The 26,022-nt window shown below is 47.2% G+C and overlaps 2 protein-coding genes across 4 annotated transcripts; both read left to right on the plus strand.

The window, feature by feature from the left end:
• Positions 1 to 5,931: 5,931 nt before the first annotated feature.
• ITGB1BP2 (integrin subunit beta 1 binding protein 2) lies at positions 5,932 to 12,352 on the plus strand. Of its 2 annotated transcripts, XM_083876210.1 has the most exons (11): positions 5,932 to 6,104; positions 6,297 to 6,346; positions 6,442 to 6,498; positions 6,780 to 6,928; positions 7,056 to 7,168; positions 7,407 to 7,465; positions 8,323 to 8,393; positions 8,600 to 8,702; positions 10,611 to 10,730; positions 11,151 to 11,213; positions 11,941 to 12,352. In XM_083876210.1, exons 1-11 carry the CDS (start codon positions 6,041 to 6,043, stop codon positions 12,205 to 12,207), a joined length of 1,116 nt encoding a protein of 371 aa, XP_083732336.1. In that variant the 5' UTR covers positions 5,932 to 6,040; the 3' UTR covers positions 12,208 to 12,352. The 2 variants fall into 2 exon arrangements, with proteins under 2 accessions (XP_083732336.1, XP_083732337.1); XM_083876211.1 differs by lacking the exon at positions 10,611 to 10,730.
• Positions 12,353 to 13,261: 909 nt separating this feature from the next.
• Positions 13,262 to 26,017, plus strand: LOC310917730 (rho-related GTP-binding protein RhoG-like). Of its 2 annotated transcripts, XM_083876229.1 has the most exons (4): positions 13,262 to 13,312; positions 15,629 to 15,709; positions 16,759 to 16,814; positions 21,560 to 26,017. In XM_083876229.1, exon 4 carries the CDS (start codon positions 21,581 to 21,583, stop codon positions 22,154 to 22,156), a length of 576 nt encoding a protein of 191 aa, XP_083732355.1. In that variant the 5' UTR covers positions 13,262 to 13,312; positions 15,629 to 15,709; positions 16,759 to 16,814; positions 21,560 to 21,580; the 3' UTR covers positions 22,157 to 26,017. The 2 variants fall into 2 exon arrangements, with proteins under 2 accessions (XP_083732355.1, XP_083732356.1); XM_083876230.1 differs by lacking the exon at positions 16,759 to 16,814.
• Positions 26,018 to 26,022: the final 5 nt, after the last annotated feature.

Genomic DNA, 26,022 nt, shown 5'->3' on the forward strand with positions numbered 1-26,022 from the left:
TATCTGGTGTCTTGTCTCTTCTGTTTTTTGAGTACAAACGTCTATGTGTGGATTGAATTTAATGAAGCTTCAGGTTATGGCACAAAACAGCCCTGTAAAGAGGGTGTTCAACCCCTGAGAAATTTCTAACAGTTTTCCTTCTCACAGAACAAGTTTTATTTGTGTGTTGGAATGCGACCTTCAACTTCAGCAGGTTAGAACGTGGGAAGGGAGCTGCTGACATACCTGGGATGTGTCTGTTGTGGTTGCAGGGGTGAGATGCAAGACTTGTCCATGTGTCACTGGGAGCCTGCAGCTCGATTCCTTTCTCAGGTGCAGAGTACAGAGTTGTCTGTCTCTGCTCTGTGCTGCTGTTGCCTGTGGCTGGGATGTTCCCAGATCTCCTATGCTGGGACAGGAAGGAGAAGACTCACTGATGGCAGCAGTGGTGCTTTATCTGGTGTGATACATGAGGAATCTGTAGGGACAGGAGCCTTCTGTGACTTGAATTCTCACACTGAGTTTCTAGAGTTGAGACTGCAAAGGGGGAAGATTAGAAATAAGTTTAGGTGAGAAAGGGAGGAGAGAGAAAGTGTTACAGCCTAAAAGCATAAGAAGGTGCCTTGAATTGTGAAGTCATAGGAAAGATGGAAACATTTTGAGATGCCTAATGTTACCAAAGCAAGAGCCTTAAATTAGGGTTTGGTCCTGTAGATACTCTTTTAAGTAGGGGAAGATGAAACAATCACTCTGGAGCCTGGATTGGTTTACTCCTGTCTTTGGATGGCTTTTAATTAACCTGGAATGGGATGATAAGATGTGTGGAAGAGAGGCTGCAGCCAATGCTGTTTGTTTCTTTTTCTTAATTTGTTTTCCACATTTGAAAGCACCGGCAGCTGGTTTGCTGAGGTGATATGGTATCTAATGGTGGTTATCAGCTTGATAGTGAAGTATGAAGAGTTTGGTGATGTTTTTCATCTGGCTCAGTGGCTAGGACAGCTCACTTGCAAAATCTCAAGTGAGAATGCTAATTAGCTTTTCTGTTGTCCTGTGGAAGATGGATCTGTTCTTGTAGCTGTTCTTGTGAGTTGAGGCTGGCAGACATTCACTGGTGCCACGGCTGTTGGGTAAGTACATAGTTTAATTCTGAAGTGTGAAGTATGATGAGAAGAAACCACGAGGTTGCATCCAGGTGTCTGTATTACCTCCTTCACCTGCCAGATGTTGCTCATCTGGTTTGTGTGTTACTGAGCAGTCCAAGAAACTGCTGTTCTAGTGAAACAGCAGAGCTCAGATATTCAGCTTCACTGCTGCTGCCTCAGTCCTGGCAAGTATAAGGATGAGTCTGGTTACTGCCTTTCCCTGGGAGAAAAGAGTGTGTAAAATCGTAAGGAAGGAGGAATTTAGAACTGCTCAAAGCCCATCTAACAAGATTTTAAATATCTAGATTAAAGATCCAATGAAAGAAAACTAAATTCTGGTATGAATCCTCTAGGTAACTATTCTTAATTTGCTTTAAAGGAGGAGACTGAAAATCTGCAGCTAAGGAAATTGTAAAGCAAACCTTTACTAGGCTTTTCAGAGGTGTATGTCAGGGACAGACTGTAGTGCAGAAGTATTTACAGTTATTAAAATTACTATTAAAGTGGGAACAGGAGCAAGCAAGGCTGCCTCACTCAGAGCAATTCCTTGCTCTTCTGGAGCACTTTGGAGTTCAGTGTTGGTGCTTGCACTGCCTGTTTCAGGTAGGGAGTGCAGCTCCTGAGGCTGGGCTGTGAACAGCCCTGCTGTGCTGAGGTTCAGACACTGTGCAGAAGGGAATGCTTCCCTCTGCACGCCTTTCCAGAGTGCTGGCTATTATGTAATTGCAGGCTGATTAAATGTTTTAAGTCTTCTGAGGAGAAACCGTTGCCTTTTGCTGTCACATTTGATCAGTTGGTTTAAAATGTAGTTCTCCAGTATCAGTTTGTATCACACCAAGGACTGATGAGCAATTTGGTTCTTACCATTTCGCTCTTAGCTTTAAACCCCCATCAGTTTATGGACTTCAGAAGTTACAACTTGTGCTTTATGCAGCTTCCTCTTCAGCGGTAGTGAGTGCATTTGCAAGAATCAAAGATAAATCTGAAAAATCCAGCTGGTATGTGGATAATTTTGTCATATCAAAGCAGCAGACAAACATTTCATTTTTTTTCCTGGCACAGTGCCTCTCACTAGCAGCTGTAATTTATCATAAAAAGCTGCAAGTGATGGCATCTGCTAAACTGCTCCAGTGAGCTGCCTTTGGGGGCTGAAAGGAGGAAGATGTGATTTTTTTCTATGGCCTTGCTGAAAGGAGCCATCATTCTCCCTCCTCTTGGCCATGAGTTGGGTACCTGGTGCCAGATGTAAGTGAAAAGAGTAAGAAAGCAAGGAGCTCAGCCAGGCACAACTCTGGTTTTGGGGCACTTCCCCTCACTACAGTTTGGGCACTCTGCTCTGGGCTCACAGTGACCTTGCTGTAAAGGCAACAGGACCCTGGAAAGGAAAACTGCTAAAACCCCACATTCAGTGCCAGTTCAGGGTATTTCAACCAGCTCATTTTGGTTCAGGATGCCAGCTAATGACACACAACTGAGTCTTAGGAGTAGACCGAACTCTTCTTTTTGGACTGGTTCCAACTGAGGACTAAAGTTCACTTTTTGATGAGGAATATTGCATGTACCTTCAGAGTGAGCCCCGGAGTAAATCAACTCCTAAAGGAACAACTCCGCTCCAAGAAATTATCTCTAGAGCAAGACACTGAACTACAGGGAGAAAAATCCTTATCCAGCTGGGTAGCTGGTTCCAGTTTGAGGTTGTTATTGTCCAATGAGACTGAAGTGTTGCAGCAATAGTCCTGCAGAAAAACAGTGATCTTGAATGGAAAGGTTGCCCATATCCTCATTTCTGGTAGTTTTATGGTTTTTTTTCAAACCTGTTCTCTGAACTGTTGAGTACAAGCAGCGCAGACCCCTTGGACAGGTGGTACATAATTCCTTAGCAGTGCTAGCTGAAGAGTGCCCAGGCAGAACTGCTGCAGAATTGCTCAACACATGTTCTTTTGAGAAAGATTTTCTTGCCCAAATAAATAAAACATTAATCCTGCTTGCTGCATACATATCAGTAATATGTTTTTCTGGGATATCCCTTCACCTAACAAGCCTTTTGTATGGAGGAATTACTCTGTGCTTTAGAAATGCAGTGTCTTGCTGCTACACTGGGCATCTTGATGCTTCACAGGGCATCTTGAATGACTGAAGGGTCAGGGGTGAGCTGGGTTTGTTTCCCTGGAGCTATCAAGCATGTTCTCCCCAGGACCTTGCAGGGCTGTCTTACACTGACCCTGATTGTTTAAGGGCAAGCACATGAAGCTGGGTATGAGAATAATTTATTCTGTTTTTCCTATTTCCTTTTTTGATGTGTTGTGTACGAAATTAAGTGTACATAAAGCAAACAGGCTTTTTTTTTTTTTTTTTTTTTTTTTTAATTGGCAGCTAGGAGCTCAATTTCTGTCTCAGGTGCAGAGTACAGAGTTGCCTCAGCCACAGTCCCTGGGGTACCTGCTGTTTATCTCTGACATGTGTGTCAGCCACATCATCCTGCTGGCGTTTCCTCTGAGGTGTGCAGGGTAACCTGAGCTCCACATTCTCACTGGCAGGGGCTCAGTGACAGCTGCAGCCTTGCTGACAGCTTGTGGAAAGAACAGGGAGATCTGAAACACTATAGCTCTACTCAGCCCCCAGGACAGCAAATTCCCCTGTCACAGGCCCCTGCCCAGCTCCCTGGGTCCCCAGTGATCTTTCTCACCTAAGCAGAGGCTCTGGATTCCAGCAGCATTTTTTTAGCCACCCTTGGGACTGTTGGGTCAGTTGTGACCTGAGGCAGGGCAGTGCTTTGAAGCCACATGGCTCGTCCTGGTGTGACAAGTTCCCCACTGCCTTCCTTTTTCCCTCCCAGCTTTTGCGTGGATGTAGGTTTGTGACCCAGGTATAAAGAGGTGTGACAGTGATACATGTCCTCCCCTGCAGCAGGGCTGGCTTCTTGCTAGGGAGCTGACAAGGAAAAGCCTGATGTTGCTCCTGGCTGGGGCATCTCAAGGTGAGGGTGGCAGAACTGAGCTGGAGGTGAAGTAGCAGGACAGTGTGAAATAATCTGGAGTCTTCTCCCTGATAAGCTCCAGAATTCTGGCAACAGTTCACCCTAGCTCTGAACTCTGGAGATCCCCTTGGGATGACAGAAAATTCTTCAGGCTTTGTAGAGGGATTAAGTAGGTTAAACAAACATTGTAGGACAGGGTTAGGGTTGCATGAGCCATGGCGGATCCTGTGGGCTCACCTCCTGAGCAGAATCCCTGGGCATCTTCTGCCTGCAGGACTTGTTCTTTGTACTGTCTGATAGTGCCAAGGGCTTATATCGACCCCAGTTCCTGAACAGAAATGGTGCCCAGGTGCTGTGTGCTCCTGGAGGTCAGGGCAGCACCCAGGAAACAGCTGTCCCTGCAAACAGGAACAGCACAAAGAAAATATTTGATTTAGATGCTACAGAGGAACTAAGTAAAACCTTTGATCTCAGGAGGGTTTTCTCTTTGTAGAGGAAAACTCTCAGATCCCAGAAGAGGAGCAGGGGGTCTGAGCAAAACCTTTCTGCGTACAGGGGACCCAAATAACATTTTGTGTTCTTCTGTAATTACAATGATCTTCCAGACAACAATTTTCATCCCTGGTGTGATGACAAGGGAAGATAATCAGGTCTGAGTCTGTCCATGCATCCTTCCCTCTCCCTTTTCAAAATCTCTGCTGGGCAATGTGGTTTGTCCTAAGATAAGATAAAAACATCAGGCAGGTTTTGCAGGAGGAACTCACTGAATGCTTGCATGATTAATGTATTCCAGAGAGGGGGGAGCTGAGCTGTTTGTGATTGACTGTGGTGCACATCGACCTGCAAAAGGGTATAAAATGCTGCTGGAGTCTGGGCCAACGTGCAAACTGCTTTCCCAAGGTCACAGGCAGCTTCTGGGTGGTGTTTGTCATTCCTGCTCCTCTTGGGGACTCCTGCAGGGTATGTCCATCCAGAATGCAAGGAACGCACAGAATACTCACTTTTAGAGCAGTAGTGAAAAACTGTAAGATCTGGTGAAATACAGAGATAAAATTCTAAAGTAGCTCCAAAGTCACCTTATTGCTTTGAATCATGCAAGGTCAAAAACTGTAAATCTGTATGTTTCTAGCCAAACCTGTGAATATTATAATCCTTTAGACAAAGACTGTAACCAAACCTGAGACTAAGTGGGCTGAGCCACAATGAGATTTCTCTGAGAAGTTTAGAAAGTGAGTGGATCTCACTGAAGCTTGTGACTCAATGGGAGGGACCATTCCTGTATATACCATATTTTTTGATAGATGGTAGAGTTGTTGTTTAGATACTGCATTGACAATATTTTCAAACTGTATTAGCCATAAATCAAATCAAAATCACCCACGTAATCACTGTGTCCTATTTCTCATTTAAGTCTGGCCAAGAACTTTCCCTTGACCACTCTATTACTCCTGGGCTACACAAAAAGGTGTCTTGGCCACATGCACAGCCTTGGTCTCTGTTTAGCAGCTGATTGTGTCTTCTGGGGCTGGGGGAGACCAGCACGAGTTTTTTCCTGTGACTGAGAATTCCCTTCAGTTTGGGGATCCCGAAGGCGGTGTGAGCCCTGGGGTGATGCCGGTGCCGCTGGCGGGAGGGCAGACACTGGGACAGCAGTGGGGCGTGGGGCCACCCTGCAGTGCCCATTCCCTCTGCTGGGCGCTGCGCCAGCACAGACATGCCTGTGGAGAGATATCAGCGGCGCCGAGCCCCGTCAGCTGCCCTGTCCATCTTTAGCCCGGGCTCCGGTTACCAGCCTCCTCCCACAGCCGCCTCCAAAGACGGGCAAAGCCGCCCCCGGCGCCGGGGCTGGGGCGGTGGGGAAGCGCAGGAGGATCCCGGGCAGGGGTAAGACTGATGTGATTTCTGTGGAAGGAGTGAAGGACGCCGCGGAAAGGCCTGAGCTATGGCATTGCTGTGCTACAACAAGGGCTGCGGGCAGAGGTTTGACCCCGAGCACAACGCCGAGGGTGAGTGGATTCGTGTGCCTTGCACCAGGGGGAATGGGAATGGTGTGCTGCTTTCCCAGAGCGTGGCCGTGCTGCAGCCGAGCTGCCAAGCCCAGTGCAGGCAGCCCATATGGCAGGAGCTGGCTCTGGAGCTGCTGCCTGCAGGTGGCTCGTGGGCAGGATTGATTCCTTTTCCCGGTTTTCCCTTTTCAGATTCCTGCCTGTATCACCCAGGTGTCCCCATCTTCCACGATGCCCTGAAGGTGAGTGGGACAGGAGCTGGGGCTGCTGCAGGGAGTGACCTTGTGCCCAGCAGGGTTGCCCACACCTGACCAGCCTGTCATGTCCTGCTCTGTAGGGCTGGTCTTGTTGCAAGAAACGGACAACAGACTTCTCTGAGTTCCTCTCCATAAAGGTGAGCGACCTGCCAGCCCAAACGCACCCACTGTTCCTCCATACTTTCCTCCTGTCCCATCCCTGTCCTGTGTCAGGGATGTCCCTTTTGCCCTGCCAGCCAGGGATTTGCTATCTGCTTCCAAGACCCTCCAAGCAAAGGTGCTGTTCCCAATGTGTGCGAGGTCAGAGCCCATCTCTGCAGGACACTGAGCCACCTCATCAGGGGAACTCAGAGGGCTTGGGAACAGCCACCAGGTTGAGGAGTACAAAGGAGTCATCAGGCTTGTCTCTGCTGCTCAGGGATGCACAAAGGGGTTTCACAGCAAGGAGAAACCCCCTGAGCCTTCCAGCCAAGAGAAGACCTCAGATGAACCAAAGGCCAAACCAGTGAAGGAGCTCATCGTTCAAGGACCAAAATCAGCTGAGAAGATGCTGCGGGAAAGACCAAGGTGAGATAGGCTCAGCTTAACAGTCTTGCCCTCCTGTGTCACTTCTGTGTGTGTCCTGCCCTGCTGCTCTCCCAGACACTTAAACCACAGAAAAACCCACTTGGCCTTTGGTGCTGCTGTTTCCCAGCTCTGATGAGCCAAGACAACTGCTGCCAGTTAAAGTATCCAGGTCTCTGGAGCAGGCCCTGGAGAAACTGAACATGTCCTCTGAGGACAAGATGCTCGAGAGCAGCTGTACAGGTAGGGACAACTGATGGATGGCACTTGGGCTTGCACATGGCAGGTTCAGCACAGGGTTTTGCATAACAGGCTCAGTGCAGTCAGTGAGTGATAGGTGTTCAGCTACCTGCAAAACTGCATCTTGGAGGTACATTGGGGTGGTCTGTGCTCAGCTGGGGGGCTGGCAGGGGGCTGGGGGAGGGTTTGGGGGCAGGCAGGGGCAGTGTGTGTCCTGGGTGAAGTTGTGTTGCTCTCACAGGTGAGGAGGCTGCCCAGGTGAGAGCTGGCACCACGTGCAAGAACGCAGCCTGCAAGGCGGTGAGTACCTGCCACGGTCCCATCTTTACCCAGCCTGTGCCTTGTGGCCAGGAGCATCCCAGGTCCAGGTTCAGGGCAGGTATCAGGCAGGTGGAAGGTGGCAGTGCCCACCTGCTCTGTATTCTCATCTCACTCTGGGAGTGGCCCCCTCTGTCACCTCCCAACCACTTTCCTGCAAGGGGCTCCCAGATTGGGGGTACATTTGTGTTTCACTGCTGCTGATTGCTTGCAGTGAAATACAGCCCGTATTCAGGATTGGACATGTAGGCAAAATACATGTGGAACAATTCCCACCTGCACTGAACTGAGGCAGCACAGCTCAATCTCTCTCTTGCCCGAGGCTGCCTTGTGGAGCACCTCGAGGGTGAGTGGGAGGGATTGAGCTGTGGCAGGGATAACATGCTTGGAAAGCAGCAGGGGAGCAAAAGGCAGGAGGTAGATGAAGACATAAGGCTGACATGCTCTGGAAAGGAGGGGAAAGGACAGGAATGACAAATGACCTCTTGCACCTCAGAGTGAGTTTCTGTGGTGTCTAAACTTGCCTGCTGTCCTTGTGTTGCCGAGCCCTGGGGAGGGAGCAGGCTGTGTTTGGGAGAAGTATGGAAGGGCTGCTGACAGCGTCACCGAGGTGACACTGCGGTCCTGGCAAGGTCAGGGTGGCTGCCCTGCCAGCAGGGAGCAGGGACAAGTGCTGGGCATGGTTCCAGAGTGAGTCTTCACAGATGTTGGACCTGGCAAAAGGGTGATGTTGGGCATTGTGCTGTGCCCTCTACATGGATGGGCACTGATGAGTGGACACCTGTGCCATGTCCTGCCAGAGACACAGACAGATCTTTCCTCTGCTTCTTTCTCCACAGATCTACCAGGGCCCAGAGAGTAACACAGAGGTTTGTACGTTTCATCCTGGTGTTCCTGTCTTCCATGAGGGGTAAGAAACAACCCTTTACCAGAGAGCAAACTTACCCTGCCACGGGCTGAACATGCTGCACAGCAAAGCTGTGTGTCACAGTATGGCCACTGCAGTTGTGGGTGACACCCTGCAAGGGGACAGGTTATGAGCCCCTCTCCCTCCCCACCCTGCTGTAGTCCCCTCTCCTGCTCCTGGCCCCACTCAGATCACCCTGCTCTCCTCAGGATGAAGTATTGGAGCTGCTGTGGAATCAAAACCACAGACTTCAGTGCCTTCATGGAGCAGCCGGGCTGCAGCCGTGGGTGTCACTGCTGGATGGAAAAGAAGGTAAGGGGGCTCTTCAGCAGAGGAACTCATGTGAGCAATTGGCATTATTGGCATTTGAGAGTGCTCCTTCCCTTGCTCTGCATTCACACAGGTTTCTGCATTCAATTGTCTTAATATTCATAATTGCTGACAGATGTCTGCACAGGGTTTGAATGTCTCATCTTCAGCCATCTGCCCTTTAAGATGCTGCTGTGCATTCACAAGATGTGCAGCTCTCACACCCAATGGGCAGATGTGCAATAGAAAGCTGAAAGAGGCAGGACCTGGCCCTGGACACAGCATAGCCAGCATTGCAGGCTGCCACATAGAGACAGGTGGCTGAGCACAGGAAAAGTCCTATAAAAAAACCCCAAAGGCTTTGACAGATGATTGCAGATAACTGAATTTGGCTTTAATGAAGCTTCCCCTCTGCAGCTGCTTCTCAGGAGGGATCTCATCCACATACCAACATGGTGTTGTGGCAGGGCAGTGGGGACAGGATCCCAATTCTCAATACTGTGTGTGTAAGTCTCCTCAGGAAAGTTCTTGACTGGAAACAGGCCTGAGCTGGGAAAGTTGCACCAAAGCAGCCCAGGATAACCCTGAAAGTGCACTCTGTTCCTCTGAGTCAGCATTGCTTCCAGCAAGGCTCTCTGAGCCCAATCTCTTCTTTGTTCTGGAGTAGAAAACATATCCTGAATGTAAAGGAGGCTGCAGTGAAGGAACTGTGATGTTGTGATGCAGATGTTTTGTGCTAATTGTCACCTAAGTCTGGGGCCAGGATTCCTCCTGCAGCATTTCCTTGGCTGGCAGTGTGAAGGGCTGCAGGGGCTCTGTCCCTTGTGATGGTCAGAAAGAGCCTGATGGGGACACGGGCCTGTCAGTGCCTGTGGTGCTGACAAGGTGGACAAAGGTGGACAAAGCTGGGGCTCATCTGATTCCCAAATGTAGCATGGTGGCATTATCCATGTCCAGCAACAGCCCCTGCATTGCCCTCCAGGCTGAGTTTCTCGACTGTGCACAGCACTTAGGAGCTTGGGCATAGCAGAGTGACTCTGGAACTAGGAGGAGATGTCTCTGATCTTAGAGTGTGCTGAAGAAACCCCAAGCACAGCACAGATATCCCATGTTGGGACAGCATGCCAGGGGGTGCCCATCTCTGCATGAACCATCCCCCTCAAAAACCTGCACAAAAGGCAGGGTTTGTTCTTGCTGAGCTGGTGCCAACCTGAACTAACCAGCACAAAAGAGATGTGCTGTGATGTTTCTTATCAACTTTTCTTCCGGTTAGAGCCAGGATTAAGACATGGGAGATGCAGTTTTCTCGTGTTTGGACTCAGTTGTTTATTAATTTTTATCTATAGTACAGTCTCATGAGTTGTGAGCTCTAGCTAACAAGGTAGATAAATGGATCTGTCTCTAACTTTTTCCATGGTCTTTTAAGCACTAATTACCCAATAATGACATGACACCTATATTATTTATACTTTTAACCCAATAACTGACCACCAGAGATCTGCAATGCGGACCTTTTCATCCAATCAGAAAAAACCACCCAAAACCATGAAGAAGAAGGTGAAGAAGGACTCAGCCAACACCTTAAATCCTCCATCTTGCCCCACATATATTACTGTATACTAAAATCTTAAACTCTAGTTTTTCACCCTGTGATATCACACAATTCTGTTCAAAGTACACACCCACAACCCCAGTGCTATCCCTCAATTTCAGAAGCCTGTTCCACAGCCTCAGGTCAAATGCAGTGCTTGCCTGAGGGTCAGTGCCTTTTAGCACAGAAAGCCTGAAATTCAAAGCTTCCGGAATTCCAACAATGTGTAAGGGAGCATCCTGTGTCTCAGACATCCATCCTCTCTGTTTGGGTGGTGCCTGAGCCCCAGCCGTGCCCTGATGGGCTCCTCCCCTCGGCAGGACAAGAAGGCAGTGCTGTGCCGGCAGGACTGGCACCAAACCGGCAGCCAGGTGGTGGTGACAGTCTATGCCAAGAACCCCCTGCCCGCCCTCAGCAGCGTCAAGGCCAATCGCACCGTGGTGAGTGCCCTGGGGGTGTGCACCCTCCTGATGCCCCACCTGAGCCTGCAGAGCCAGGAGCCAGCTGGGTGCCTGGTGCCCTTTGGTGGCCCTGTCTAACCTTTTGCTACAAGCAGGGCTGGCACTGCCAACCTGCCATCCCTGGGCTGAGAGCCTGGTGGCTTCACTGCTGCATCTGCCCAGCAGCTCTGGCTTTCAGCTTCAGTGGGTGGATTTGCTGACCTCGAATCCCTTGAGCTGTGACAGAGGTGAACCTGTCATGCTCTGAAAGGGTGAAATGTTGCCAGGTGCTGAGGGGATCACCAGACCATTATACTGGAGCCAGGATGTGGGATGCAATATGGTGCTGAAAGGCAGCTGGGGGTGGAGCTCTGGCAGTGCTGTGCTACCCTCTCAGATAATTTTCTGTTGATCTTTCAGCTTGAGGCTCATGTCATCTTTGAAGGGAATAAGATTTTCCAGGCAGAACTGGAGCTCTGGGGGGTAAGATCCTGTTTACTCTGATTTGCCTGTTCCAGCAGTCTGCATGGGGCTGGGCTGCAGTTCTGTGAGGCAGCCTGAGCTTTTCATCCTGGGCTGGGTTGCCCAGAGACAGGCATTTATGGCCATCTCTGCTGGGAAATGCCTTAGGGGTTGTGAGGAGGCTGCCCTGATTGATGCAGGGCTAAGGTCAGAGCTGGAGGTCACTGCCAGCCCTATAGCTGTTCTGGGTTTGGTCTCAGGCTGCCCCAAATGTTCTTTGGCCCAGCAGGTCCCTGTCTCCCCCACAATCCTGCTGTGAGCTGCAGGCAGGCCGTGGCCTGAGCCATGAGACTGATTTTTCAGCTGCTTGCTGGCTGGGGAGCAGCAGCAAGGCTCAGGAATTTGCATGTGCATTTCTCGTCTGTATTTCTGGTGTGGGCTGGCTGTGCCTGCAGGCAGCAGAGCTCTGACAGGTGTGGGTATGGCTGTGTCTCAGCACAGCTCACTGCTGGGGAGAGCCTGTGCTGCAGCTGCGCCTGTGGCTGAGGCAAGCTGAGCTCTCCTGAGCTCTCCTCAGCTCTGTGTGAGCTCTCTGGTGCTGCTGAGACACAGCAGTGTGAAGCTCAGCTCAGCTGCAGCCCAGCCTTCTCCTGGCACAGGAGATTTCTCCTCTGGCAGCAAAGGTCGAGCTGAGTTTGTGCTGCCTGCCCTCCCCTGCCCGGCTCACTGCTCCTTTCTCTCTCTCCAGACCATTGATGTGGAGAAGAGCTTTGTGAGCATGGTCCCAGCCAAGGTGGAGATCACGCTTTGCAAAGCCAGCCCCGGCTCCTGGGCCAGGCTGGAGCTCCCCCAAAGCAAGCTGCAGTCCTGTGGTGAGCAGGAGAAGGAAGCTGCAAACACAGAGGAGCCTGGGGCCGTGCTGGATGAGGACTCTGATGACAGCTTGAGCTGGTCCGAGGAGGAAGATGAAGAGTGGGAGATGGAAGCCCCGGATATGATAACACCCAGTAACTGATGGTTCAGTGCTGCTTCCTGGGCTGCTGGGCCCCCTGGCACCAGCTCACACCTCGTCCAGAACCCTGTGCAGGCTGCAGCACGGCCTCTCCCCGGGTCAGAAGGGACAATTAATAAACACCCAGAGCAAAGGTTGTCCTCTGAAATGTGTGACTGGAGCTAAGATACATCAGCGGGCCAAACCCTGCCTTGTGTCACCTCCTCCTCCGTGCCTGCCTGGGGCAGGACAGCAGGAGGTGTCCCCTTCGGTGTCCCTGCGTTCTGGGTGCTCATACCCAACACCTCCCCGACCCTGGCATTTCTGGGGGGACACAGCCTTCCCTGCCGCTCCTGGGGGCGCTGAGCTGGTGTGAGCTCTTGCCCCGTCGGGCGGTGATGGACACGGGAATGCAGCTCCAGCGGAGCCCTGGCCTTCGCTGCAAAGCCCCTTAGGGGGCTGAGACCGCCCGGGGGCTGCGGGGGCGGTGCCGAGCGGGGCCCGGGCCCGGCGGGGGCGGGGATGCTCCGCGGGGAACGCGGGTCAGCAACGGGAACGGGAACGGGGCGGACCGGAGCGTTCACCCGCGTGAGAAACCCAACAGTCTTCTTTCTGCCACAGAGCCGCCTAATGGGACGGTCTCATGGAGAGAAAGCGAAAGCCGTCTCTCAGTTGTGTCGTTCTTTCCTTTTGCCAGCATTATTTTTATTCAGGATGTATTGTCCTTATGAAGGACACATGTTGCACACTCGCGGCTGTGCACACGGACACGCGTGCGTATTTCTCTCACGGGTATCGAGGTGGATTAAGTGAGAAACCATCCAAAACCAGAGAAAACCGTCTGGCTCGAGATTCGGGCAACGCATAATTACAAAACAACGCACTTAGCGTTCAGCAGGACCAGGGTGGCGGGGCGGCGGGGCTGTATGGGGCATTCCGGATACCGGAGCCCGGCGGAGCCGCAGCCCGGGCCGTGCCCAGGGGATGCTCCGCTCCGCCCGCCCGCGCCCCCTGGCGGCCCCTGCGGGAGCGGCGGCGCGCAGTGCGCAGTGCGCGTGCGCGCGGCGGGCGCGGGGCGCGGCCGGGTCGAGGGTCCGCGGGGAGCGGCGGCCGCGGGGCCGCGCCGGAGGTGAGCGCGGGGAGCGGCGGGGCCGGGGCCGGGCGGAGGGAGCGGCGGGGCCCGGAGAGCCTGCGGGGCGGGCGGAGGGAGGGAAGCGGCCGGGGCCCGGCTGGGCGGCGGGGGAGCGGCCCCGGCGGGCCCCGCGTGTGTTCCCGCCCGGCCGTGCCGGAACATCCTCCGCGCCCGGGCCGGGCCCGCCACCCGCGCTGACAGCGGGGCGCGGCCTCCGCAGGGCCCTGCACCGCCGGTCCCGGCCCCGGGGCAGCCTGTGGCGGCACCTGTCCCTGCCCGGCCCCGGGGCAGCCCGGGGGCACCGGGGGCTCCTCAGCCGCAGCCGCGTGGCGCTGGCTCTGGGGAGCCACAGGGAATGGGGAAGCCGCAGGGAATGGGGAAGCGGGATGCGCGGAGGTGAATGTGCCGGCCGGGGGCCCGGGGAGGCTGGGGAAGGGTTCGGGAGGAGCCTTTCTGCGCCGCGGGGATGTGCGGGAGTGGCCCCCGGGCTGGGCAGGGCAGGGCAGGGCTCCCCCCGCTCCCGCAGTGCCAGGGCTGGGCTGGGCCCGGCCGCTCCAGCGCGATGCTGATCCCCATCACCGGCACCGCCGCGGATTTGAGGCGACCTCTGCTCCCAGCCAGGGCCATAAAAAGTTGGCACGGGGTGAGGCAGCCTGTGGAAAGGTCTCTTGGTTCATTGCTGGGAGTGAGGGATACCTAAGGATAGGGAGGCTGGATTAGTTCTCCATAAACTGGCCAAGTGCTGTCTCAGGAGGAGTCGTGCAAGGCGCTGACCTAAAACACTCTGAGGGGTGCCAGGTATTGTCTCATTTAGCAGCTGCCGCGGAGCTCCCCTTCATCAGCTCAGTGGTTTTCTTTCTTCTGCAGTGCTGGGAGCTTTCAGTTTTATAACAACCTGCACCGGGCTCCTGCTTAACCTCAAACCCCAAGAAGCAATGCTGCTTTTTGTTTGTTCTGAACTTCTCTCTCTCTTTTTTTTTTTTTTTCTTCTTATTTTTTTTTCTGTGTGTTTTTTTCTGTTTTGTTTGGTTGTGTTTTTTTGGTTTTTTTTTATTTTATTTTATTTTATTTTTTCAGGAACCAATGAGTAATCAGTATCTGTTTACTCTTTATAAACACTTGTGATTCCCACCATAATTACTCCGAGTTATTAAAAAGAAAACAACTTTAAGTGCTTTAATTTAAACGTTCTTTACATGCACCTTATGCTTGCAATGTGTGTCCTGGGCTGGGGTGCAGCACTTCTTGTGGCAGCATCATTAGCTCTTTAGCCTCAAGCTCAGTTTTTGATTTTTAAGAAGCTCTTCCGTGTGAGATGTAAAATACATCACTGGAAGGCATGCTTAGGAGCCAGTTTGCCACTGTTCACCAGCACAGTGGTTTTTTCTACATGGAATTTAAGATTATGAGATGCATTTTAGATTAATATTTCCATTTTTAAAAGCTTTTAAATGTTATTCATTGAAGGAGCTTTACAGACATCCCGGGAAAACAATAAAATATGCGGTTTGCAATTAGGAGGAGGAAACTGAATGTGTGGTTTGATTTGCTTATGTGGTGAGGCTGTGATTCTTTTGGGGTCCAAAGTATTTTCACACAAACTGGTGTCATGTAAAGATTTGTACCTTTACAGGGAATATTTTTTTTTACTTTATATTCCTGTATGTGTAAATCTGATGAACTACTGATAGACTCCTTGACTCTGGTAACTTTTGCTCACATTTTAAAATTGCAATACCTGATGCAAATGAGACTTGGCAATTGTTGCAGTACTGCAGTGCACAAGCCATGATAAAATACACACCGAGTGCATGCATTAACTCCTGTCTTAGTCATACCAAAACTCTTTAAAAAAACTGGTATTGATTGAGCAAGTACATTTTTTTGTTTGTTTGTTTGGGGTTTTGTTTGTTTGTTTTGGTTTCTGTGTTTTGGGTTTTTCTGTTTTCATTTGGAGTTTTTTGTTTCATTTTGTTTCGCTTTTGTTTTTGGTTGGGTTTTGTTTGGTTTTTCTTTGTTTATTCTTGTCTGTGTTTTTATTTTTTTATTAAATCTCCCTCCCCCCTCCCTCCCACCAGTGAAATTTGGGCGTGGAGGAGAAGGAATCAGAGAAGTGCAATCCAATGAATAGTGTGGAAGGGCTTTTTTTTTTTTTTGTCACAGAAAGAGGCTTAGACTTTCCTGGTGTAACTTTGCCCTTCATGTACAGCAATGGCTTTGTCACAACTGAGAGTGCCAGCAAGTGCCAGGTGACAAAAGATGATGGGAAGACATACTAACAGTTTTTTCTATTTTTCTTTTTACCTCAAACAGGAATCAAGAATGCTTCAACTGGATTTATCTTTCATCCTGCAACGTGCTTAAAACGCCTCGCCACAAAACCTTATGTCTGAGGTACTGTTTGTTTCTTTTAGCCACCAGTAGTGACTAAAGCCTTGTCAGAATCTATGGGAGGTGGGAAAGACATGGTTATTAACTTTTTATGAGCTGACTGTCACCCCCCAGGACCTGTGCAAGTTGCTTGTATCACCCAGGAGGTGAGTTAGTAGGTGAGAGCAGAGCAGGCTGCAGCCCCAGCTCCTGTTTTTACACCTTTGCTGTGCTCACCATCAAAGAGTCACTTGTGAAGGGTCCCTGGCTTGATTAATCCATGCCTCTGCACGTGGCTGCAGGAAGAAAATCCAGGTTTAGTGCTCTGCAGCTTTTGGTTATGCCAAGATATGTGTCACATTCATACCCTGAGGATCCAGGTATCTACTGAAGTCTTGGGTTTTGGTTCCTGTGCAGCTGCACCATGTCACTGTGTTGTTTCATCTGCTGTGCATCCCTTTCATGAGCTAATGCCCTTTGGAAATATTAATTATCCACTCAGGATCTTGGATTCATAGGATTTAAGGTGTTTGATGTTTGGTCACTAATATCATTGCTCTGCTTTAAAATTTGGAGTATGAGTGCCTGTAGTAAGAGGTTTGTGTGGCTGAGTTGCACAAATACCTCATGCAGAAGACTTCATTTTCACTGTAGTTTCCTAAGAAATATTGCTTATGTGTGTTTCATCCCTAAAAAAACCCCCTTTAAATCAATAAACAAATTTCAGCCTGATTTGACAGAGGTAGAGGTTTTAAAAATATTATTTGAAAGGTTTCGAGGGGTTTCTTTTATTTCCTAGAAACAACTTTTTGCATCAAAAGGCACAAAGGGCTTTCTAGCATTGGCACTGAAGGAGCAACCAGCAAGAATTGCACTCCTGTTGTGTGCTTGGGAGCTGAATTTATAAGCAGAGAGCTCAGGAGAGAGCAAGCTTCCTCAGTTCTGTTGTTCATGTGGAGCCTGGGTGGTGGGCTGCACAGTTCCTGCTGTGCTGCTCAAATCTGCCTTCCCTCGTGGATTTTTTTCCCCTCTCTGCAGCTGCTCAGACTGTTGCAGTTTTTTTTCTCTTGCAGGTAAATGGCAGGACAGAGAGTGGTGTGAAAACTTTGAGAGGCACTGAGGAGTCCAAGTAGGTCATTCATTGCTGAAGGATATGAGGGATGAGGTCTCCTATTTAACTTTCTCTGCTCTTTCTTGGCACGCATTCTGAAACCCTGGCACTTCTCCATCCCTTTGGCACTTGCCTAAAACAATGGCAAGTAAGCTGAGCTGTTGTGGGATAGTAGCAGAGTCTTGATTAAATTGCTGAGAGCCCCTTTCTCTTCCCTGCTGGGCCTGGTGGGTAAGCTGCACATGTGAATTAACTCCTTTGCCTGGGTGAGGATGGTGTGATATATTTAGAACAGCCCCATCCACCCAGTTCTTTGTTGAAAGTTCCTGCCTGACTTCATCTTTCAGGCAGACAGAGTGAATCGTCTCTGATCTAGTTTTTGTTAATGAAAGATGAGCAATTAAATTGTTTAGATTTCTTAACTTCTGCCTGCCCCTGGTAAAGCAGGAACTGGTTCTTCAAAGCAGTGAGGGCTTGATGAAATGTGATGGCTGAGCAGAGTGACACACTCAGTAGAGCTGATTTCAGCTGAACTCCTCGAGAGTTTTCTCATCAGTTTTGGCCAAAATGGGGCCCTCTATGACTGTAAAGAGAAGGGAGGAAGAGCTGATAAACTCAGTGAGAGTGAGTTTATCAAAGAACAATATCAGAACTAAAATCCACTATCAAAGAGGCATCTGATGTTAACAGAGCAAAGGCAGAGGCATGTCCTGCTAAGAAGTAGTTTTGCAAAGAGGTTTTAGAAGTGTAGGAAGTATAAAAAGCATAAATCTACAAAACTACAAAAGGATCCAGGTTCCTGTTTTCTCTCTGTTTTCTGTCACTGTATTCTCCCTTTTCTCAGCAGACAGGAAACTTCCCTTCAGGATTATTGAAGGGAAGATCTGGAAGTTGTTTCTCTACCACAAAAAAATTTTGATGCAACATGAAATTTCTCTGTGTGAGTGTTCCAAGTAGTGAATTTCCCCAGCAAATGTTCGTCTGGAGAGCAAACTGTCCATGTTAATGATACCAGAAAGTGCTTAATTAGGTCAGAACAGGAGCAGCTCTTCAGATGATGTCTTGACATGTTGATTGAGATCTTGCACATTCCAGGGGAAGTGCCAGGTGTGCAGGCAGTGAAGTCAGACTTAGCAGCACCTTCTGAGAAGGAAACTAACCCAAACAGGGAATGCCAGTTTTCAAATTCAAAGTCATTGATGGACAAGATAGAAATAACTCTTATCTAAGTGTTTTTGCACAATGTTTCTGCGTGGGGTGATTTTTGTTGTTGTTGCTTTTTAAAAAAATTATTATTTAATTTGAAAATTAAATCCCATTCTGCTGTAACTGCTAGAACCTCAACTGTAATAAAAGTTCTTTCTCTGCAAGGACTAAGGAACCCAGATTACCTCTCACTCCTTTGGATTTTCCGTTCACTTGTTTCTCTTGCTGTGTAACCTTTCAACATGACTTTGAAGCTTGTGCCCAGCTTTCTATTTCTAAACTGGTGTTTTTTACGTGTTGACGTGTTAATCTGTATTTTTCTCTCTTTCACTTCTTGTTACTTATTGTATGTGGAGATTTTCTGTCTAAAATTTCCCCCAAAATTCTTTTGAAGGTCACCAAAAAAATCCCGAACAAACCCTAAACCAATTTTCTTACTCTTGCTAATATTTGTTGGTAAATGTTTGTTTTGTTTTTGAAATATGTTTTTTTCCAATGTATATTTATATTTAGATAGCATGCAGTGCCAACTTCAAGGGTGCTTAAGAAATAGGAATTTTCCATTCAAATTTGAATCCTAGCCTTTTACTATCTCATGAGAGTTTTATTGTAGGCAAATTGTTTACTAAAAAAATAATTAGAGATTTCATATATTATGAGTTATTAAGTACATGGATTTAATAGAAAAGATCTGGTGGAGGTAATATTAGTTTGCTTGGCTGTGACTTAAATTAAAAAACTCTGTCTTCCATATATAAATATTTAACTAAACTACTCATGCTCATAACACAGTTTTCTGGAGTCAAGTAGCTTCCTTCTACTCTTTATTTTTTGATTAATTTATCTAAATTTTGTGTTTCAATACAAAGAATGTGTATCCTGGTGTGTGTTTGTTTTTCTGTGTTGCATATGCCACACACGATTCCTTTCAGCTCAGGCAACCTCCTTTAAAGGGGCCCTTCAGAGAATCATACTTAAAAGCCTACAAGCTCTTTTGCTGTGTTTGTGTAGTTAATACTTTGCCCAATGCCTTGGCAGGTTTGCTTCGAATTATTTCCCTTTGGAAACGTTGCTTTTCTAAAATCCTGGTTTTAATGAGGTAATTCAAGGTATTAGTGCCCTAAAAAGAGCATTCATGTTTCAGGCTTTTTTTTGTTACTTTATTACCGATTTCCAAATTGAAATCTCTAATTCTTAAATAAAACACCAACAAAGTAATCTTTGGGTAACACAGTTTCATTGGATATTTTGAATCAGATTGTGTTAGCTGCTGATGGTCTTGGGATACTGGTGGCTTTGGAGTTTATCCATTTTGGAAGCTGTTTTGCCTGACAGTTTGGGGTTACCCTGTCACTCTGTGCAGAGCTCTGGACAGAAGTGCATAGAGATTTAAGAGATGCAAGTCCTTGGGGGAGCTTGTTTGGGTTTTAAAGGGAGATCTGTTTACAAGTGCTTGCAATTTGTTTATTTCAGAAACGAGGGGTTGGGCATATAAAAGGCTTTGTGTATCCTCTCGTTCTTCATGAGACTTTTGTTGCTGACTTAGCTCTGCCATCCCTGTGATGTCACTTGTTACTGACTGGTCAAAATGAATTGTCTGCTGCACAGATAGTTCATTTGGGGAAAAAAACCCCCTTTGCTCTGGAAGCAGTGGTGTTGGTCACCACTAAGGTTTCTGGCACAGCATGTTCTGGCACTTCAGGAGTTTGGTGTAAATGCAGGAATGGGCTTTAAAACCTGCCCTGTGTGCTGCAGTCCAGCCAGGCTTGGGCAGCAGTAGCAGCAAAAAGTGATTCCTTCCCACCATGTGTGGCTACTGGGGTTTCTATGGTGTCTGTGTGCATACACTGATATTTCCTGAAGCACTGGTGACCAGTCAGTGTCACTCCAGCTGCCTGCTGCAGCTTTGTGCCAAAGCTTCAGGTAGCCTGTTTGCACTTAGTTCAGAAGAACTGTGTGCTCCCAGTCAGAATGTGGATACAGATAAAGACTTCCTCTAAAAGGACAAAGCTGAGCCTTTAATGGGAATGAATTATTGATTTGTTTGGATGGTCTTGAAGTTCTATATTCCCTTTGCTACTTTGATGGTGTTGGAGCTGAGATCTTTCTGGAATATGCAATCAAAATAGTTTAGGTTGGGAGGAACCTTTGGAAGTCATCCGGTTCAACCACCCTGCAGTGAGTGGGGACATCTTCAACAAGATCAGGTTGCTCAGGGCCCCATCCAGCCTGGCCTTCAATGTTTCCAGGGATGGTGCAGCCACAGTTTCTCTGGGCAACCTATGCCAGTGTTTCACCACCCTCTCTGTAAATAACTTCTACTCTATATCTAATCTAAATCAATCTTTTCCTAGTTTAAAGCCATTACTCCATGTTCTATCATAACAGGCTCTGCTAAAAAGTTCTTCCCACTATTCTCTTCTGTTTGAAGCAGGGTATTTTCTGCTGGTTGCAAGTTGAGGATTTACTGATAGTACCTCAAAGGCATTTGGGTGAGAAGGCAGATGCAAGTTCCTTCTTGTTCAGGCTAGCAGTGGAAGCTCCAGCACACAAGAAATGTACAACAAATGACTGCTTGTAGTTAGTTCCATGCTATTTTCAAACTTCTTGCTGTTCATGGGATGAAATTTTAAGATTAATTGTGTTTTAGACTGTGTCAGTTTGATTCTCAAACCTACTCTTCACATATCAGGAGAGGGATATGGAAAATGTCTTAAGTGTCAAGTATCTCCTGAGTAACAATTCCCCAGGAAAGCTGTTTGACTGCTGATCTTTTAGGGCATGTATCTTTCTCATGCTCATTATTTAGAGGACACCAAATAACTCAAGCCTATTAAGTCCTGCATGTTCTGTCAGTGATTAGTGAGAGTAATCCGTTCTTGGCTTCTTTAGAAAAATTCTTTATGGATTCTAATCTGGGTTACTATGGCTAGTCAGATTTCAAAGAACAGCTTTGCTTGAACATGCTACTTTCTGAACCTTTTATCTGGTGTCCTGTAAATAATGTAGTTTATTCAGGACTGATTGATCTGAAAGTAGTGAATTATTATTGTAAACAGTAGCAGTGCAGCCCAGAAATTATTATCTTGATTTTATTTATAACTTTTGGACCTTTCTTTGTGGTAAAGTGTTTAGGTAGCTGACTGTGTAGGCAGGTGTGAGTGTTGGAGAGTGTGTATGCGTACAGAGGTAGATGTGTGAACCTACAAATGACAGAGTATCTTGTTACTGGGTCACAATCCCTTTCCACTTGCAGGTGCCTCTAGGGCCTGTCCTTTTGCCTGTGGGAAACAGTCTGGCAGTAAGGCAAGACTGTGGGAATTTGGCTAATTTGTACTTACATGGTTGGAATGCAGCCAGTTGTCACTTAGCTCTCCACTCATTGCATCTCCATTTCACTATTGTCTTTCTAGCCCTGAGCTCTTCAGAGTGGCTTGAGACACTGAATGTGATAAGAAACCCTCAGCTATATTAAAAAACACTTGCTAAAGCTTATCTTTAAGGTGACCACCACTGAATATGCTTTGCCTAACTCCTCTCTCCTTGCATTTGTGCAGGACTCTGTTTCTGGGTGAAGAATGCAGACCATAAAGTGCGTGGTCGTCGGCGATGGCGCGGTGGGAAAAACCTGCCTCCTCATCAGCTACACCACCAACGCCTTCCCAGAGGAGTACATCCCCACTGTGTTTGACAACTACAGTGCCCAGATGACCGTGGATGGCCGGACAGTCAGCCTGAACCTCTGGGACACTGCGGGCCAGGAGGAGTACGACCGCCTGCGCACGCTCTCCTACCCCCAAACCAACGTCTTCATCATCTGCTTCTCCATCGGCAGCCCCTCGTCCTACGCCAACGTCAGGCACAAGTGGCACCCCGAGGTGTCTCACCACTGTCCCAATGTCCCCATCCTCCTAGTGGGCACCAAGAGAGACTTGAGAAGTGACCTGGAAATGGTTAAAAAGTTGAAAGAGCAGAGCTTGGCTCCCACCACCCCGCAGCAGGGGACTTCGCTGGCTAAACAAATCGGAGCGGTCAAATATTTGGAGTGCTCGGCGCTGAATCAGGAGGGTGTTCGGGAGGTGTTTGCCGAGGCTGTCCGTGCAGTTCTGTATCCTGTGACAAAGAAGAACACGAGAAAATGTGTCTTGTTGTAGTTGCCTTGGTTGGTGGGTGTTGGAGGTTGACTAGGATCTCGGAGGGCTTTTTAACGAGTTAAATTGAAGATTTGCGTCTTGCACTAACAGCTCTAAGCAGAAATGGTTTATATGATGAATATTCTTGCAGTCTTACTGCTTCAGGGAAACTGAAACAGAACAGGTTTGTTTTTTTTTTCCAACTGAGAGGTCAAATACCTACTTTATTTCTAAAGTTCCAGTCTCCAGCTTCTCCAGGGATCACTTGATTATTTTAGTGGAGGAAAAATAAAAGAGGGGACCTCTTTGAAGCCACTTCTTTACTAGATAGCCATCAGTTACTAGATTTGCTGAAAAGCACAAATTCTGATAACTTTAAGTGTAGCTGCTGCTTTTCCCATCCTTTATTTACTGATTGAATTTGTTTTACAAACAGAAGTCTGGCTGTCCAGTTGTTTTGTCAATTTAAAGCTTGAAAACAATTTGTTTACTTGCAAAAATGCCTGAACTAGTACTGAGATTCACCTTATCGTGATCTGTGATTGATTGTATGAAGAGTTGGCATTAGGCATGGTTAATGTAATGAGCAAGACCAAGGGAAAACCTGCAATGATTTATTAATAGAAGCAGGAGCTGATTTCTCCTTATGTAAGGAACTTAGAATAATGATGACTCACTCAAATGAGTGATTTTCATAGTTTTGAGGTGGAGAAGGGGAAGAGTAGTTTAGATTCAAGTCTTCCATAATCTTCTAAACTGAAATTTTATTTGACTGTCCAAAGAGACTTTGCACCCTGAGAATAAAATTTTAATAAATACCTTCTCAGGCTGACTGAGGTATTTAGGATGACACTTCTCAAAATGAGATTTTCAGTGTAATCCCTTCAATGAATCCCAGAGACTTGACAGCAGCTCTTGAGGAATTATTGCTTCAATTCCTAGCGTTCTTGGGGCCACCATGTGAGATTTTTATGGCAAATTCCTTTGTTGTTTTTCTGTGAGAAGACTGACAGAAAATGTGGAGGTTCTGTTTACAGGAACCTGTTTTCAGCTCAGTCTGCAACAGTTAGCCAGTCACTGGATAGGATTACCTGGCCTGTTTTGTTTTTTTTTTTTTCCTCTCCTGGATGCTCAGTTATTATAAACTCTTTTTTAACTGAAGTTCTATTTACATACTTTTTTTTTTTAACCTTCTTTAGCAGCTCTAGTAAAGTGGCAGCTGGCTTTTATTTTCAGGATGTGCACTGTTCTTTATGTGTGGTTCCGGGACCAGCTGAGGAGTGAGCGCATGAGCCCTTCCTTAGACTCAACCTTCCAGCTCCGTGGTATGAAAGCAGCATGCTTCAAAGATACTTTGTGTGAAACCACTGGTGCTGGACTGGGCTTTGTTGTCTGAAGTTGACAGTGCTGTCTTTGTCTGGCTGCAGCCTCAATTGGTCATTCAGAACTTGCTTTTTTCTTGTGATTCCCACACATGCGAAACTGTGCTGGTGTTATACCCTGGTCAGGAAAAAAAAAAGTGCCTCGTTTTGGCAAGGTAACAGAAAATACATCAACAAGGTTATTAGGGATCTTGTATTGGTTTGATCTTGCTTTATCTGATGCTGGTAAAAATACCAGGTGGATAGAAACATTTGCATTTGTGCCCTGATTCCACTATTTGGATAGAAATGTTGGTATTTGTGCCCTGATTTCACTATTTGAAGAGGATGTGCCTTTCTTCAGCTGGTGTAACTGATGCTGACACTAACTGCAGTTTTTTTAAAATCTAAGACGTGCTCTTTTTGGTGCTGCTTTAGCCAATTGCAACCCACAGATGATAAATTGCCATTAATCCAAACACTGGTACCTGTGGTTAGTGAACCGACAGAGAGTTCCAAACGCTGAGCACGGGCAGTACCAAAACACCCCTTCTGCAGGATGTTTGCAGAACCCTACAGACTCTGCACATTTTTCTTCACCAAGTGCCATTGCCTGGAGTGTCTTTGTGTCTCTTGCACTTGCAGAGGAAGTGCTGTTCCAGATGTGGTTCCTGCCCTGAAGGCTGTGAGGGTGTAGAGAATTCACTGAGATAACCTCTACTTACCACGTTCTGCCTTTGCTTTAGCTGTAGGCCTTTAGTGTGGGCTGGACTTGCAGGCAGCAATTAACTCTGTGCCTTGTAATTCAAGATTATTTTCTGTAGGTAAATTTCAGTAACTGAGTAAATAGACTTTATCATGTTTAAAATGTATTTATTTAAGCCAGTGCACATGGTTTGTTTTAATGCTGGTCAGACCTAAATCAACTGCCTAGTGACCCCGGTGCAAGCCCATAACCTTTGCTTTATTCAGAAATGTACTTTTAAAAGTTTGTGATATGTTTGAACTAGTCTTAAGAGGTGCCTGAAATTAAAAGTCTACCTTTTTTTTTTTTTTTTTTTTGGCCTACATATATTTGCAGTTTTGTACTGAAGCTACTACTGTTTTTAAAAGTTTTTACTTTTTTACATACTGAAATCTTTTAATCATGCATCTTTTTGTGGTTATTTCTAACCGAATTACAAGCATTTTGTGGAGAAGAAATCTTGTGAGCAAGTATTATTGCACAACCCCTCCATTTCTGTAGGCTCAAGCAGCCATCCTGGAGTGAACTGGAAGAGAGTATAGCGAGATAAAATTCAACTGCTTAATCAATTTATTTGATTTGGTTACACTGTTGATTACATTATGCCAGAACACCTTATCCCTGTGTAGATTGCTTAGTTAATGGATTGCACAACTGTGCTGAGGAGAATAACATGATAGTGATGAAAATGAGCAGAGGGAACTTTGAACCATCAAAGATTTTTTACTCACTTTGGAGAAGCTGATTATTTAAATGCTTTATATTTCTGTCACTCTCTGACAGGAGTAAAAGTCCTGGCTAGTAGCTGGTTTTCTCCAGCCTCTGCTTTCAAGCTTCAGGACAAATCCAGTGAGCTTTTCCATTCAGTGGGCATTCTCCTTTTGTCATCCTCCTTCCTTTTTATCCCCACTGGAATTCTTGGTGCCTTTTATTGTGAGTAGTCCAGTGCTTCAGTTTACAATCAGTTCTGTTTCTCACATGCTTTATTTTTCTTCTGTGAGCAGTTGACAAATACAGACTTCACATAATCCCATGGCTGGATTTTGTCTTGTTTTGGGAGGTCAGAAAACTCAGTGTGGGTTTCCTGAATGGTTCAAGGTCCTTTGGTTTGTTACTGAGTAGGGATGCAATGTGTATGTCTTAATTCACAGAAGAGACTCACTGTGAAGGCACAGATTTTACCCTTTGCTTTGTGAATGATTTCTGAACTACTTGTTGTTTGTTGTTTTTTTTTTTTTTAACACAGCTGAAGCTGAGCAGTTCAGGAATTGTGTTTCCAAAGGCTGTCCCATGAGGTGTGCTTAGATGTGGAAGTGCTTTCTTCAGTTTACAGCTGTAGCTATTTCTATGAAATTTAAACTAGAAGAACCTCCCTGTGCTTTGTCTCCGGGTGCTAAACCTCACTCTGTAGAAACCTTGGTGCTGCTTGGGCTGACCCCGAGAAGTGGATGGATCACAGGGGGGTCCCAACCCCCAGACTGGGCAGCAAAGACCACCCATCAGCAGTGGGAGCCCAAGACTCTGAAGCGTGGTACTGATACATACACTGGCAACTTGATTTTTATGCTATAAAATAATTTGTATTACATCTAACAGTTCTTAAAGGATTTTTTTCCTTTTTTTAAAATAAATTATGCATAATTACATTGTAATAAACCTTTCCTCACCTCTCTGGCTGTCGCATTAACTCTCCCCGCTGTTTGTACCGCACCTGTGCTGAAGGCAGCTCTTTCCTGTGGAAAGCCAGCCCCGGTTCCTCGAGGCAATAAAAAGGAATTTTT

The sequence above is a fragment of the Zosterops lateralis genome, assembly GCF_965231275.1.
Source record: "Zosterops lateralis genome assembly, chromosome: 21".
In the NCBI taxonomy this organism is placed as follows: Eukaryota; Metazoa; Chordata; class Aves; order Passeriformes; family Zosteropidae; genus Zosterops; species Zosterops lateralis.

Bases quoted from the DNA above. Each gene is read 5' to 3' on its own strand.
- ITGB1BP2 (XM_083876210.1), top strand. From the start codon at position 6,041: ATGGCATTGCTGTGCTACAACAAGGGCTGCGGGCAGAGGTTTGACCCC. The intron at 6,347-6,441 runs GTGAGTGGGACA...CCTGCTCTGTAG, and splicing joins TCTTCCACGATGCCCTGAAG to GGCTGGTCTTGTTGCAAGAA. The intron at 8,394-8,599 runs GTAAGAAACAAC...TGCTCTCCTCAG, and splicing joins GTTCCTGTCTTCCATGAGGG to GATGAAGTATTGGAGCTGCT.
- LOC310917730 (XM_083876229.1), top strand. From the start codon at position 21,581: ATGCAGACCATAAAGTGCGTGGTCGTCGGCGATGGCGCGGTGGGAAAA.